Source organism: Bactrocera neohumeralis, chromosome 4 (assembly GCF_024586455.1).
Source record: "Bactrocera neohumeralis isolate Rockhampton chromosome 4, APGP_CSIRO_Bneo_wtdbg2-racon-allhic-juicebox.fasta_v2, whole genome shotgun sequence".
NCBI lineage: Eukaryota > Metazoa > Arthropoda > Insecta > Diptera > Tephritidae > Bactrocera > Bactrocera neohumeralis.
The window spans coordinates 30,822,624-30,838,536 of record NC_065921.1 but is presented as its reverse complement, the minus strand read 5'-3'; the positions used below and the strand labels follow the sequence as shown (position 1 = coordinate 30,838,536).

At 33.4% G+C, this 15,913-nt stretch overlaps 2 protein-coding genes across 12 annotated transcripts in view; both read right to left on the bottom strand.

Moving 5' to 3' along the window:
- LOC126756605 (probable protein BRICK1-B) overlaps window positions 1-4,912 on the bottom strand; it is a 153,849-nt gene extending 148,937 nt beyond the window's left edge. For 9 of the 10 annotated variants that reach the window (XM_050469815.1, XM_050469814.1, XM_050469813.1 and 6 more), the window contains exon 1: window positions 4,725-4,912. In XM_050469815.1, the coding sequence (XP_050325772.1) occupies window positions 4,725-4,845 (121 nt within the window). In that variant the 5' untranslated portion in view covers window positions 4,846-4,912. The remainder of the gene's footprint in view (window positions 1-4,724) is intronic. The other variant, XM_050469805.1, reaches the window with a different exon arrangement.
- Window positions 4,913-6,568: 1,656 nt separating this feature from the next.
- LOC126756595 (uncharacterized) lies at window positions 6,569-8,171 on the bottom strand. 2 transcript variants are annotated; one of them, XM_050469790.1, is made up of 4 exons: window positions 7,931-8,171; window positions 7,454-7,706; window positions 7,233-7,383; window positions 6,569-7,015 (listed from the first exon to the last, which is right to left on the bottom strand). In XM_050469790.1, exons 1-4 carry the CDS (start codon window positions 7,965-7,967, stop codon window positions 6,983-6,985), a joined length of 474 nt encoding a protein of 157 aa, XP_050325747.1. In that variant the 5' UTR covers window positions 7,968-8,171; the 3' UTR covers window positions 6,569-6,982. The 2 variants fall into 2 exon arrangements, with proteins under 2 accessions (XP_050325747.1, XP_050325748.1); XM_050469791.1 differs by having other exon boundaries at window positions 7,233-7,377.
- Window positions 8,172-15,913: the final 7,742 nt, after the last annotated feature.

Here is a 15,913-nt window from a genome sequence, read left to right as displayed (position 1 = left end):
CTGCGACCTTAGGCTCTACGGCTGTGCAATCTACACCAAGTTCTCGCACTGCGCCGCCACTACACCCGAATGGCCACCAAAGAACCCGTAATGGTCCATATGAGCTCAAACAAGCAGCATTACCCCCATTCTGATCAGTCAACCGTTCAGATCTTTTAAGATATTGCAGGCACCGTACAACTACTACTCTTGAATGTCATCTGACATCCTTCATCCTATTTTTGGACCTACCTTTGGATAACCTCGATGACAACTTTACTGAACCTTACCACCCTAACGGGGACTATATAACAGTTACAACAACAATAACAAACATACGCAAACAATACCACTCAGAGAGTAGGGACAGACAGGACTACTTTGTGTGGTAGTGCTTGAGTGAAGAGGGCTAGTTTTTTTTGAATATTTGCGGAATAATCCTAGTTTTGCCCGTGGCATCACACTTGATTTTATGAGGATGGATGCTAAGCCTAAAGGAATAGCTAAGTACAATATATTTATACAAAAAAAAGCTATGCGCGATCTACTGAATTATGGTTGGGAAAGCAACAGAGGTATCTCATATTTATAAAGAGATAAGTACCTCAGAACGGCTGCGGGAAGCATCGGGCTACTTTTGGTTTTGGAAAAAAACGTTGATGTTGCGCTATTAAGCGAGCAGTACTACCACCGTTCCCACAACAGTCGGGTCTACGTAACCGAAACGGATCCGGATTTTTATCCGGCCAAAGACTGTGAGATCGGCAGATTTCTGCCGCTACAATAACAACAACAACCAGCGTTCAGAAAGCAATTGGATCGCAGACAGAACTGGCAAGACAGCAATATAGTCTTGCAAAGCAAGACCTTTCACATGAGCATGTTATTTCATACGGGCATTCAGAGTTACACCATCTCGAGTGGAGGACCTCAGTTTTCGGTCTTAGGCCCCCTACTATGGAACTTGATGTACAACGGGGTGCAAAGAATATATCAATCAATGTGAAAGCAATCGCATATGCGGATGACTTCATAGTGGTAGCAGTGGCTAAACATCTAGATGACCTCCAGCTCAAATGTAATGATTGTATAAATGATCTGCGCCAATGGTTTATTACAATGAGTTTCGAGCTGGCTGATCAGAAATGGGAAGTCTTGCTCATAAACACAAGGAAGGTAGAAGAAAGAGTACCATTCACTATAGGGTAATGCGAGATTTCTTCACAGTCGCATAAATGTGAAACAAAATTTGAAAACAAAATTTTAAAAGAAAAAATAATTCATTAATTTGTGAGCAGCGGGAAATTTAACCAAAGAACATCTTCCGAAATACATATCTATTATACTTTTTATTATTTGTTTTACATTTTATAGATTTATGGTAGTTATAAAGAAACTTGAAAGTGTTATGCAATTTTACAATTGTTACCCACAGTGCAACTACCCATATGTATATACGCGCGAGTTACATATCGTCACCTGAACTGCAAAAAAACGTAACAACATTTTCGGAAATTTACAGTGGCATGAATGAAACACGAAATAAAATGGAACATGAGTGAAAAAAAATTTTAATATTGGTTAAAATTGGTTTATATCTGATCGCAGAACCTGAAAATGTTGGACATATGTAATATTATCTATGTATATATTATTCTAAGACAAGGCGCTTATTTCCAGAGATCTACAAAACGTACAGAGACAAATAATACATCAAATTAAAGTGTGCGATCTGAAACTTTGCACAAATTTTACAGATTTTAAATTCATTGAACCACTTTTGATATATTTGCGTTTAAAGTTCTTCAATTTTTACATTAAGCTAATATAAGCAGCGCTTCTACAGAAAAGAGCATATATGTAAGAGAATGAATAATTACAAATGTTTCTGTCATTTGCTTTCGTTACACACATACCCACATACGCGAAGGCGCAAGTGCGAAATCTAACAACAACAATGTTGTCTGCTCGGTAGCAAAATGACAATAAGCATAGATAACTTGATACGAGACTCTTTGGTTGGAGAGAGAGCTGTCAAAACTCGCATTTTTTATAACATTTGCCAATGATGCCACTGCTGAAAAATATTAACTTGGGTATTTAATAAATTATACAAAACACTAAATTAAACACTTTGAAAATGCATACATACATATATATGTAAATGCTAAAATGCAAAATCATTAATTAATTTACATAAACATTTATTTAGCCAAAATATGTTCGCACAGTTTCATTTCACACTAATTTCGTCAAGTAATTCTAGCGCTGCTTTTCTGGCATCCCGCCTTTTTCACTAACTGCTGGTTGACGGCACCCTGATTGTGTTTTGTTGCCAGCTCAGAAAATAGATCAGCTGCAAGCGAGAGAGCAAGAAAAGAGATTATAATCAAGTTATCTATGACAATAAAAGAATGACGAATATTACAAATTACAAATGTTTGCTTGGCATGTGCACTGGTACATACATACATATGCATGCGCTAACAACAATGTTGCAATGTTGTCTGCTCTGCAAAATGACATGCGCATCTAGTTTTATATTCATAACTTGATACGAGACTCTTTGGTTCGAGAGGGAGCTGTCAAAACTCGCATTTTTTATAACATTTACCAATGATGCCACTGCTGAAAAATATTAACTTGGGCATTTAATAAATTATACAAAACACTAAATTAAACACTTTGCAAATGCATACATACATATATATGTAAATGCTAAAATGCAAAATCATTATTTAATTTACATAAATATTTATTTAGCCAAAATATGTTCGCACAGTTTCATTTCACACTAATTTCGTCAAGTAATTCTAGCGCTGCTTTTCTGGCATCCCGCCTTTTTCACTAACTGCTGGTTGACGGCACCCTGATTGTGTTTTGTTGCCAGCTCAGAAAACAGATCAGCTGCAAGCGAGAGAGCAAGAAAAGAGATTCTAATCAAGTTATCTATGACAATAAGAGAATGACGAATGTTACAAATTACAAATGTTTGCTTTGGCATGTGCACTGGTACATACATACATATGCATGCGTTAAGGCGCTATCTACGATTTGACATGCGCTCTCTTCTATGTTGCACGTATATGTATGTACGAGCTAAGGAACACTGCGCTTTGACATGCGCACTCTACTTTGTTTTATATTCACACATACATACTTACAAACATATGTATGTATATAAACAAAACCACTACGAATGTAGTTTTCCATGAAGTACTTGAAAAAATGAGTTTTTATAAAATTTTTTTTTTTTTTTTTTACTTTTTTCATTTTAAATAACGGAGTCCCCCGATTATCGGGGGTTATTACTAGTATTTTTTATTTTATTACTATTTATTATTATTATTTTATTATTATTTATACGTACATACACATTTTAACCACGAAATCGGGGGATGCTAATCTAAATCCCAGCCATAACTTGATCTGGAGAACCTCCTCTAATTGACCATATCAATTTTAATCCCAAAATTCTGGGTCGGTCTGAAAAAGTTTTCCCCAATGTTATTTTTGGGGTAAGTTTTAGAATACCATTCTCCGATTTCGGGGTTAAAATGAGTATGTGCGGACAGAGGAGGTCCTCCAGAACAAGAAAATATATACATATTGTGACACGATTCCGATTACTTTGGCGGTCGGGTAAAAAACACGAACTTCGGTATAAATGGGGTATGTAGAGATAGGGGAGCTTCCTCGTAGGAGGAATTTGAAATATTTAATATAAAAAAAATGATTATAAACGAGTTAGTGGATATTAAAGTATAAAATATAAGTGTAAAATGCATTATAAATTGGAGAAACACGCATTCTAAATAGTTGAATTCTTGAACTTTAAATACAAATTTCTCAAAAACCATAAGTCAGCGACAACTATACATATACATATATTTTCTTGATTTGGAGGCTATCCTCTATCCGTACATACCCACTTTAACCCCGAAATCGGGGGATGCTATTCTAAATCCCAGTCTTAATATTACATATTAGGTGTATTCAGACCAGCTTTGTTAATTCGTTAGTCGTTACTCGGTAGTTTTTTACGTGGTACTGATTCACATATTCCCAGCTTGACCGCACTTTATTTAAAATTTGTTTTTAGAACTTCAAGATAATAAAATTTCTTCATTATCAACTCAATAGACTTGCACCTGATCAGTCGTGCTTTAAAGCAAGTACCAGTTTTGTTTATCCAGAGCGGTTCAACCTTTCCTCCAAATAATCTTACGACCTTTTTCACTTGCCAGAATTCGTATACTGTATCTGGACATAACTTTTTTCTTCAAATTCCATGTCTTTTGAATTTCGTTTGGTGTGAGTCGTGGATTCCACTTCATAAATAAAAATATAAATATCTCAAAAACCATAAGTCAGCGGCAACTATATATGTATATATATATTTTTTTTTTTTGATCTGGAGGACCTCCTCTATTCGTACATAAAGGCACGATTCCTAAGTAAGCGTTTGCAGTACCTATAATCCTATATCTTTTTTAATCAGGAGGACTTCCTCTTTCCAACGGTACCTTCAAATCGCGGCGCCAAAGAAATCGGAATTGTGCCTTAATCTAGAACACATCCTCTAACCTTACATGCCCATTATAACATCGAATTCGGGAGATGCTATTCTATAATTAACCCAAAGTATATTTTTATGCAAAGAATATGTATGTGCACTAACAAAAATCACGAAATATGTATGTCAATCAAGTTAAAAAAAAGAAAAACAAACATTAGTATCTTACCGAATGAATTAAGGAAATCCGTTATCCGCTTAATACTTGCTGTTATCACTTCTATATATTCACGATTCGCCCAGTCTTGATGTATTTGTTTTTGAACACCCTCTCTATGCATAGAACTCATATCTTAAGCCTCGAACCTACAAAGTTTTTCTTAACAAGTAAATAACTAAAGCACTAATGATGGTCGATATACATCGATAAACCAGGCATCGATGAATGCTATTTTCATAGATATTGTAAGAGCGCTATTACATGAAACAACTTTTGTTGCTAATTCTCGGGCGATTCTCTTTTGCTTACGCCCATTACCTTCACACGAGCAACTTGTGTTGCGCAACTCTGTTCGAGTTTTTTTCTCATTCCCTTTCACTTTACCTTAACCCATTGTCTACTCTTTACTTTAACCCATTGTCGTTTCTTTTTCCTTATAGGTATTTGGGCCACTCTATCACATATATTAATCAGCTCTGTCAATTAAGAAATACATTTTATTTATTAAAACAAACATATACATATCTCCCTTTTTACTATCGTCTGAATCAATTTGTCGTCGTCGCCCGCGCCTATAAACTGCCACACCTCGTGTAATATCTTTCAAAGGGATTTACAACTTTGCCGATTTTCTTTCTGTCATACTGTCTCATTTTCCAAAATATTTTTATAATATTTTGAGACTGAGATTTTTGCAAAATAAGATACACAAATGCAACTTTCATTACTTCAGAGATGTTTTTAATCTTGAAAGAACACTAAATATGTGATAACAAATATCGCATTTTCTGAACACCAGTTGCGAAAAATTAGAACACAAAACAAACTGAAATTTTAACTCGTGTTGATTTCCTCTCCAAAATAAAAATCGCCTATAAACAATCATTAAGTTGTGATGATCTCGTTATTTTCATAGACAAGGGATTTACGACTCTTGACTGAACATAAGTCTCTAAATTTGAGATTTTGAGTTAGAGACAATTTTTGAGACTTGAGACGATTTTGCTATTCTGTGACAGTCACAAAATCTATTACATTTCATTATTCAGAGATGTTTTTAATCTTGAATGAAACTAAATATGTCGATAACAAATATTACATTTTCTATAACATAGTCAAAAAACATAATTATCAATAAAAGTAAAAATGTATGTTGGCTTTGTTTCAAATTTATGTAAAATTGATTTAGTTTTAACCTTTTCGTGTTGAGTTGCTTACAAAATAGAAAATAACTACAATCGATTAATATCTGTGATGATCTCTATTCAGTATATTCAAAATGGCAGACAAGAGTTCTTTTTGGTTTGTGACCTGCTAATTACCAGGTCTCAAGTTTGATCAATTTTTGAGACTAACGCTAGAACTGTTTAGTGAATAGTAACTAGTCTCAAATTGAGACTTTGCCTCAAAATGTCTCAAATAGAGACTAGAGACTGGTTACAGAATCCCGCTATTGAGCTTGAGCACTGGATTGTTAAATAGAATTTATTTCTACGATTCCATATCAAGAATGATAGACACAAGATTGCGCAATGACGAGTTCAAATTTTATTCGTTCTGCGCATCTACGTCACGGCTGACCAACGTACAATCAGCTGATTTTCAGTTGTTTGTTTTTCTTTGCAATAAGAAGCAATTTTGTATTGCAGGCATACAAAAACATGAATATCATCAAAAGTTAATATCAATATAAGTGAATATTTTATTGTGAACATTTACCTACATATTCATTTAATTGTATTATTTAATTTTGTCTCTTTGCTGTGTTTGTTTCAAGCATGTACATTTATTCAAATAAAAAGATTGAATATTTTGTGACCAAGTATCAATTTATTGTATTATTTAATTTCCTTTTTTTTCTATACATATGTTCAATTAAGTTTTTATTTAAGGAACGAATCCTAAAATACATTCTAGCTCTGAAAAACAATTATTTTACTTTCGAGCTACAATTTACAAAATTACTTAAATCTAAGTGCTTCTGGACGTAATTTGTACATACATACATATATGCAAATCAGTACCATTTACATCGTCAAATACTGCTTGCAAGGCTCTCATATGCTTCATCAACATATCTGTTGGTTTTGAGAGTCCTCCTTCAGAAAGGTGATCCACCCAAATATAAGACGAACCATTTTCTGAATTGGCATAAATTTCGGGGTTGTCTTTACCGAGTTTGTGGCAGATGTACCCTGCCAAATTCTCAAGTCCGTCATTGTTGAAAATCTCCAAGTCACCATTTTTTTCAATTGGGTCAGTGGAATTTAGATCAACTGACACACGTTGAAAAATATTACCTGCAAAAATATAATAAACATACATACATACATGCGTATAAATAAGTGGAATAAATTGTTAGTTAAGATTATTATTATAATTAGGATAAGAAATAGTGGTTAGTATGCAAAAATTCCACCGTTTATTTCCATCCCTTAATTTTTCAATCTATGTATGTACATATGTGTAATGAACTTTAATATATTTTGCAATACTTTTTAGAATTTGGGCACTTACCTGGCCATTGGTGAAAATGCAGCTAAGTTTTTGCTCCAAATTATTTCTGTGGAATTCCGAGGTTTTAATGGAAATCCTAAGGCGTTTAATTTCTGCTGACTGCTCGTTTTTGCACTTCTTCAAAGTTCTAACAACACTATTCAGTCTTTGTCTAAAAAGAATAAGAAATACACATACTTGTGCAAGAAAGAGATACTTCATCAATATCAATTAGGACTAACATTTCTGTTTCCAAATGCAGTATTTTCTCGTCTTTCTCATCGATGAGCTCCTCTCCTGCAATTTGAGGTGCCTCTCCAACCTCGTCTTCTTGAATTACTTCAAGAGGGGCGGTATTCTTCAACATTGTTGTTAACATCTCTTTTTTAGAACGAGACTCCATCCTTTTCTGCCGTTCATTAGCCTCTGCAGGAGCAGTGGTTAACGTGGGAATAGCGCTAGGTAACAACTTAGTTGGATTCCGCGAACTTAAACCTACAAGAGTGTTTGGTTATAAAAGTAAAATGATTGTAATCAAAATGCTATAATTATCCATTTCAAACCGCAAGTTTCTTTCGAAGGCGCGAAGTGCACTGCACAAATGCATGCATTTTTAACATTAATTTTGTCCGTACGACGACAAAAATTAATCCATTGTTTTACTATTGTTTCATCTTTAGGGAAATGGAAAAATCTCCATTTCGTAGCACAATTTTTACCATTATTATTATTGCACCCGAACACTGCGCAACGCATTTTAAAAAATATAAAATTTCACAATTAATTCAACACTTGAAAACACTATCGAATTCACTTTCGAAAGCGCGGGCGAATAATAAGTCAACCGTGACGTCAGCAAGAACAGCTGACTGAAAGCAAACATGCGCATTGCGCAATCTTGTTTCTATCATTCTTGATTCTATATAAGTATTAGGTTCTATCGAGCGTATTGCGTGAAAGATTAAAGCCCACCATCCACAAATTGATTGGACCTTAAGGGGGTATTCTCATGTAATCATTTCGAAAAATCGTTTTTTTTTATGTTTTGACAGTAAAACCTATTGAAAACATGCTATGAAAAATTCAGAACGAAATTCATAGTATTTGATAAGTTACAGCTCATAGTCGCCAACGTGTCGTAAGCGACTGTCTACCAAGCGCCATGACAAGTCTGCAGCTGCTACGTTTCTAAACGCATTTTTCGTGAATCATCATTTTCTGAAACTGTCATGGTCCTAAAAAAAGTATTCAACCGATTGCTTTAAAATTTACATATGTTCTTCTACTAATTTATAGTTATCGTCCCTACCAGAATTGTTTATTTTCGAAAATATTTTCATATTTTTTTAAACGATTTTTAACGAAAAAAAAAGATTTTCGTGACTTTTTTTTGAAGTTCGACATTTTTTTTTTTTTTAATGAAATTGATTATATTTGGTAGGGACGATAGCCGCAGAACTACTGAATAAAAATCGATTTGTTTTTTTTTTTTATTTCAGACAACATGAACATCCGCTATCACCATGACCAGTGAACTACTTTTTTTTGTTGGGGACTGCTTTGATTAAAAAAAAAAATATTAAAAATGTAAAAAACGAAAAAAAAAATTTTTTGTGCATTTCAAACAAAAATATATAAAAAAATTAAAATGATTGAATTTTGTTGACGTATAAAAAAAATTTTCCTAAAAAGTTGTAAAATGTATGCGTTCACATGAGAATATCCCCTTAACGCTATTGCCTCTTCATACTTGTATATAATTTAGTTATTGAAAGAGAAATAAAAAATGGAAATGCAGCATTGCAATATGCTGCTTACATATTAAGCTTATAGCCCTGACAGACGAGCAAAATTAATGCGCCTTAAGCAACGCTAATGCGCATTGAAATTTTATGGTGACAGACGGCAGACTTGTGAATTTAGACAGCTGATAGTGAAATTTGTTTATTTGACAACTTTTTTCTCCAGTTTTTTATTTTTTTTTTCTGAACCATCAACATCTCAAGAATATTGTGTTAAAGTTTTAGGTCATTCGGAGAAAAACTAACGAAGTTACAGCAGGTTGAATAACGGTACCTCTAACTACCTGCGCTGAGTGTACAAAACTTTGAATCGATTTTCCCAAATATGTCGTTTTTAAAGTCGGTGACCAGCCTACAGAAAAAACTACTGCATCGATCGTTTTGAAATTTTGTACAAATATTCTACATATATATAGCTCTCAAATGACGTCGAGTTTTTCCAAAAATTTTAATTTCTAAGAATTTTACAATAACAAATAGGACGATTTTTTCGTCCAAAATCGTCATTTTGGCTTGAAAATGGTACCAAAAATTGAAAAATTTAAAAATTAAAAAAAAAAAAAACTCGACGTCAATTGAAAGATAAACTAATAAACTAAAGAAAGCATTTTAATTTTTTGGTTTCAGATGATCCAGTGATGCTGTAGGCTGGTCACCGCACAAAAACTTTTTTTCGAGGTGCCTGCAGAGATCGACGATAAATCCGTTATTCCTCGCTATTTTTCGATAAAACTTTTTTTAAGTATCCTTCAAATGTTGTACTTTCATATAATAATAAGTAAAATAAACCTACAGCATAATTTTTTCTAAAAAAATTCACGAAAAAAGGTATTTTTTCGACGAAACAAACCTTACCCCCCCTTAATAAAATTCTTTATGTATAAAGATATGCACTCATTCTTAAACTAAGTAGGTATATTCTTAATCATTAAGATCCATGCTTTCAAGAAACCAGCTTTTTCTTTACGAAACTCATTAATTTTAGTAAGATTTCGACGAGAAATTCAAATCTACCAGAACATAAAATTTGTTAGCTTTGAAGTAATAACTCGCAGTCATTCGAATATCTTCATCGGGAGTTTCATCAAATATGTTTCTTTTTGATTTGTATTCTTATATACGTATCTTGTTTCTACATCGCCTTTCCTTCGAAATATATGAAAGTTTTCCTTTTAATGCTTTTTCCGATTTCATTCATTAATTTTTGCCAGCGTTGTGTCGAGCTCACAATAAAAAGGTCTATAGATGAATCAACAGATTCTTTTTCTTAAGAAGTAGTAGCAGCTGTAGTTGATAATACTTAAATTCAAAGAATGGTCAAAATAAGGCAAGTAAAATGCGAAAGGTACTTGGTCGCGAATTATCTGTAGTATATATTTCAATATTTCTTAACAGCCTTAATCACTGTAAAATTTTAAGAACTTGTTTTCTCTGTGTATATATAAATTTTTTTTTAAATTCAGAAAATCGAGTCCGCCGCTGAAAAATGGGCAGTTGGAAATACATAAGCATGAGACTGCAACATACTAAACATAGAGAAAGTCAGAATAGTGTTACATAATCGTCAAATTTGGTCACCAGCTTCTATAAAGCCCTCTTGTATAAATCTTGTTATAAAATTTGGTGTCTTTAACGCTTTTAGTTTTTGATTCTGCTTTTTAGTAGCTTTTAATAAAACCGTTATATGGGTGGATGGGGTTATCACCTATTTTCACATTGTCGTCAGAGGATTCAAAAAGATTTGTAGGGCACAAATTTGGATGATGATTTGGGAAATATTCTCGTATACACTAAACCCATTAGACTGACAGTCACTCTGAATTTAGCACATCTTGTCATTCTTATCATTTACATTTATACTTACGTAATTAGGGCCCTATGCCATAAAAATAAAAATAAAACTCAAAATTGTTTAAAATTTGAGTGCGTCTTTATTTGTTAGATGGTGACTTAAGACTAAATTTATATATTATCATCTGCAGGAATGAATCTAAATCCTTTCTGTTGAAATATAAACCAAAACTGCAAACAAAGCAGTTTTGCCAAAGCCGCACTCAGAGCACTTAGAGTATTAAGATGAAAATACTGTAAACAAATTTTGTAAACCGTATGTGTATGGCAGAATACGTCACTATATATACATAACTCTTTATATATCTCGATTAGTTTTAGGTGTTACAAACAACCGTTAGGTGAACAAAACTAATATCATCAATTTTAGGCAAGAGGATACACTGTTATTACTGTGTGGTTAAATGAGCTTCTGCGCCCCCCTCTTAATATAATCTCACTACACCCCACACATACACACCATACTCAACACATCTTCACCCCACACTACACATACCATACTCAACACATTGGCATCATGCGCATCATTTTTTTTCATCTCACACTACACACCGCATTCTCAACACATCGGCATGATGCCCACCACATCATCAACATACACACCACATCTTCACACCACACACGAGGACACTGGACACCATGAACAAAAGCAACTGACGGACGGCGCCGAGACTCTTTTCTCGATCAATCCGTGTTCGCATACGCAACCGACCAATTTGTCTTTTTCTCCGGAACGCTATCGCATCAAAGGTGAGTGCCGTGCATTTAGGTTTGTCAGCAAACTTTATATATCAGCTCTCAATTATAGGCGTTGAAGCGAGTTTCGGCAGGTGAAAATTTGCGTGAAAAAAATCTAACGGCTGTAGAGAACCGTAAAAAATTTTAAAAGAACTGGCTGCTTTTAAAAGAACTTGTTTCCGAATTTCGTTATTTCATGTGGTATAAAGTCAACCGCAAGTTCGATAAGGCGTATGAGGGTTACCGAATTTCAGAACCAGACCTCACTGATTGACCGATATGTTCCATAAAAAATCAGCCATATATTTAGGGTCTGGGTTCTTGAAAAGATATGCACCGCTTTCAGAAATTTTTAGACGTTTGACGAAATACCTTGAGGGCACTATTTATGCAAAGTTTATTCTGATACCTTCACTGATAGTTGATTTGTATACTATAAAGAGAAGGAATTAAATGATGGTTAAAATTAAAATTTATGATGACAGATGGTGAAAAATTCTCAAGTTTTTTGAGAAGTATAAATGAATTGGGATGAGCGATTTACTTTAAACGTCTGAATGCCTGTGCCTTAGCGAATTTAGAAAATGCCGGTTAAAAAGACGACCGTTTTTGTACAATTGAATTCTTTATTACACGGATTTCATCGCTTAGCTTAAAACTTAACCTAACGGCTTAAACTAGTGTTACAGTGTATATAAAAAAGGGAAGTACTTATATGTAGTTATAATTCAGTAATCTCATAGTAATCTATTATATATATAAATTATTTAAGTAATTTTACAATATATTTATATTTAAAATAATATTTTCAGATTTATAAAGTCGCTTGACGCAACAGATGGGTTATATGTAAATAGATGTTTACACTAATAATAGGTTGTCAAAAAGTTTTGCTGTATTTTCGCTAGTTGGCGCTGAAAGCGCGTAGTTCTAGTTTTATTCGTCGCATCGGGTCTTGCTTTACCTTTTTGGAAAGCTCATTTCATCGCGCTAACGCGTATTTGATTGATTGTCGTTTATTTTCGGCGTGTCGTTCGTGAGTTATAGCGTCGCAAACATGGAGCAAAATAAAGAGAAAATACGGCATATTTTACAGTACTACAACGATAAAGGCAAAAATGCATCTCAAGCCGCCAATAAAATTTGTGCAGTTTATGGACCCGATACAGTTTCCATTTCCACCCCACAACGATGGTTTCAACGTTTTCGTTCTGGTGTAGAGGTGGTCGAAGATGCGCCACGCTCCGGAAGGCCTGTCGTCGAAAATTGCGATAAAATCGTTGAATTGGTCGAAAGAGACCGGCATAGTAGCAGCCGTAGCATTGGTCAAGAGCTGGGCATGAGTCATCAAAAATTCATTTCAATTTCAATAAAAAAAAAAAAATCAATAAAAATACCGCAAGCCTTTTTTGACAACCCATTATAAAGACAAACTTATGGGCAAGTGTAAAGTTTATTTTTTACCTAAATTGAGATAAAGCGTGCAAAAACTTTGAAGAACTTTTAGGGAGACCAGTGTCCTTATATAATCATCCCATTCATTCCAAGTTACTAAAGAAACTGGTTGTGAATAAAAATGTTACATTGAATTCTGAGAAAATATTTAGAAAGTAACCTACAAAAATTAGCATAGAAACAAAAAAATAATATCGAATACTACGATAAGATTAAACAAACAATAGAAACATATCTATTGACATAAGAAAAAGAAGAAAAGGAACTAAGTAAAGTAAACCTTACAGTAAAAAGATAATTTAAGAAAATATGAATCGTACCGTTTTAACTTTCAAACGAAAATAATTCACAAAAGGATATGTTATTAATTAACTATTGACATTTTTACCAGATTCTTTCTACCGCTTTGCTTGGTGAAAGTATAAATACTTGACTTTTCCAACACATAACTTATAAAGACAATCAAATAGACTGCAAATAGGTATATTCAAAACTCCTGTACTCCTGTGATCAAATTGAAAGGCGAATTTATAATTTATACTTCGCGTGTTTTTCGAATCGGTACATTTTCTTTCTGTAAGTTGGTAGTACTATTATTGACATCTGTGCTAACTTTCACGTCAAAATATTTATTAGTATTTGAGATACGCGTCGCTTTGTGAAGCACTAAAAGTGAATTCTTCGATTTTTACTATGTCTGAATTTATTGAACAAAGTAGTGCGATAATGCACCATCTCATACTGCATTGGTTATTCGTGACCATTTCGCCAAATTTTCAACGAATATCGTGCCGCAACCACCGCAATCGCCTGATTTACCTTCGTGTAACTCCTGGCTATTCAGCAAATTCACATGACTACTCCGAGAACACCGTTTTGACTCAATTGAGGATACAAAAGCTGAATCGAAGAAGGCTCTGATGGCCATCACGACGGAGAATTTTTCGCAGCGGAGCGGGAAGGGAATATTTTGAAGGAGATGAAATACACAAAATTCACCTTTCAATTTGATCACAGTAGTATAAATATATCGAAGGATGCACTGATGCACAACGCTTGACCATATACAAACTGACACTTCTTTTTTCCTTTAGTAACACAAATAAAAACACAACTAATTAGTATAAACAACAACAACAAAGAGCTCAATTTACTGGGTAGTCCTTGGGAATACATTGGAGAAAGTCCTTTGTATTATTCGCGTACAACTCGAAAAGTAAAAGAAGCATAGTGCAGTGGAAAAACAACCTCACGAACTTCCCATCAAATACAGATCTCAAGGAAAAAATGAAGTGAAACACACGAAAGCAAAGAACACAAAATTTAAAAGTATAGAAACAGATAAAAGGTAAAAGGTAAAACTACATAACACAATAAAACACGAAAGAAAAACAACATTGAGAAATGGATACACTCAACATATATACCCGATATAATGAATAATCTAAAACCACAACAGGTTACTATATTTATAAGTAAACTAAACTTTAAATTATATATTATACTATATTATAAATTATATATTATATATAAATATTATATATAAATTATACCCATAAAATAAAACAATTAACAACCTGGTTTGCGCAGCAAAAAACTTCTCACTTTAAAACGGAATCGGTCACATTCGTTGACATAATCCGACAACCACTTTATATATATAGAATATCTACAATAATTTCAAATAAAATACATAATGTTTTGCAATAATATAACATAAAGAAGCATTAGTTAATAAACTAAAAATAAAGAAATTAGTGAATTAAAAAATATTAAAAATAATGTAATTTGAACTATCGAAATTTTAAAAAATTTTAGAAGTGCAGTGATTCTTAAAACGAAATTGAGAAATAATTAAAGAAAAATATATAAATATTGCAGGGAATAATATTGAAGTTTAAAATAATGTTTCTTAATAAATTCAAGGAGGACTTTTATTGAGATTTAATTAAGAAAAATAATATTGGTAAATAAAAAGCATTTCACAACGAAGAAAAGAAATTAAGCAAACCATTACTAGAGATTCTGCAACGTTTATCCGGACCACACATTATTAAACAAATTCTTTCTTTAATAAGACAAAAGAAGTAATGTTGATAGAAAAAATAAATAAAGTGGGGAAAACAAACTATAGTAATCAGCAATCCATTGACTAAATCAAATTTTTGGCAAACCCCAAAGCTCAAACGAGGATGATTGAACTACATGGGGGATTAGTTTTAACATTATATGTGACCTGGTCTACGAAAAGGGAGCTAACGTGCGAAAACTAGTTTTCTGGGAAACAGCTGTTAAAAATAAACAACTCGTTTCGTCAGTTTCTCGTTATCTCATTAATTGTTCTCCTTTCCAGAGGCTTCAAGGACGTCCAGTAAGTGTTGTTTTTGGTCGGAATATTATTATAGTTCATCGTGTAAGTTGCTAGTGTGGAACATTTAAAAAAGTAACACTGAAGAAGTGACGTTTACTCTAATACCGCGCAGCTGCTGTTGTCTTGTTTTCATTCGTCTCTCTTTCCGGATGTTCTGTTATCACATTTGTGTAAGTGGTTCTGTTGATTTGGATTCTATCACGTGAAAAAGCCATCCGAATCAACTAAAAAGTGAAAATTGATTTTTTGACACCTAAGCCCCCTTTCCGTAGACCAGGTCACATATTATGTATATTTTGAAATGAAAAAATATGACATAGCATTATCAAAATACACATGGACCGAATTGCCCAAGTTCCAGACACATGATGAATAAACTGTGAGAACAACGAACAAATTAAGTCACATTGAAGTGAAAACAATTTTGCTTACTAAGTACCGAATACCTGAGAATTATTCAATATATCTGAAGGAAACACATGCGC

What these genes read in the sequence shown, in the direction of transcription:
- LOC126756595 (XM_050469790.1), bottom strand. Translation starts at nt 7,967, where the DNA reads ATGCGTTGCGCAGTGTTCGGGTGCAATAATAATAATG. An exon ending in CTGCATTTGGAAACAGAAAT is followed by an intron (nt 7,384 to 7,453) that starts GTTAGTCCTAAT and finishes TATTCTTTTTAG; the next exon opens with ACAAAGACTGAATAGTGTTG. An exon ending in GCATTTTCACCAATGGCCAG is followed by an intron (nt 7,016 to 7,232) that starts GTAAGTGCCCAA and finishes ATATTTTTGCAG; the next exon opens with GTAATATTTTTCAACGTGTG.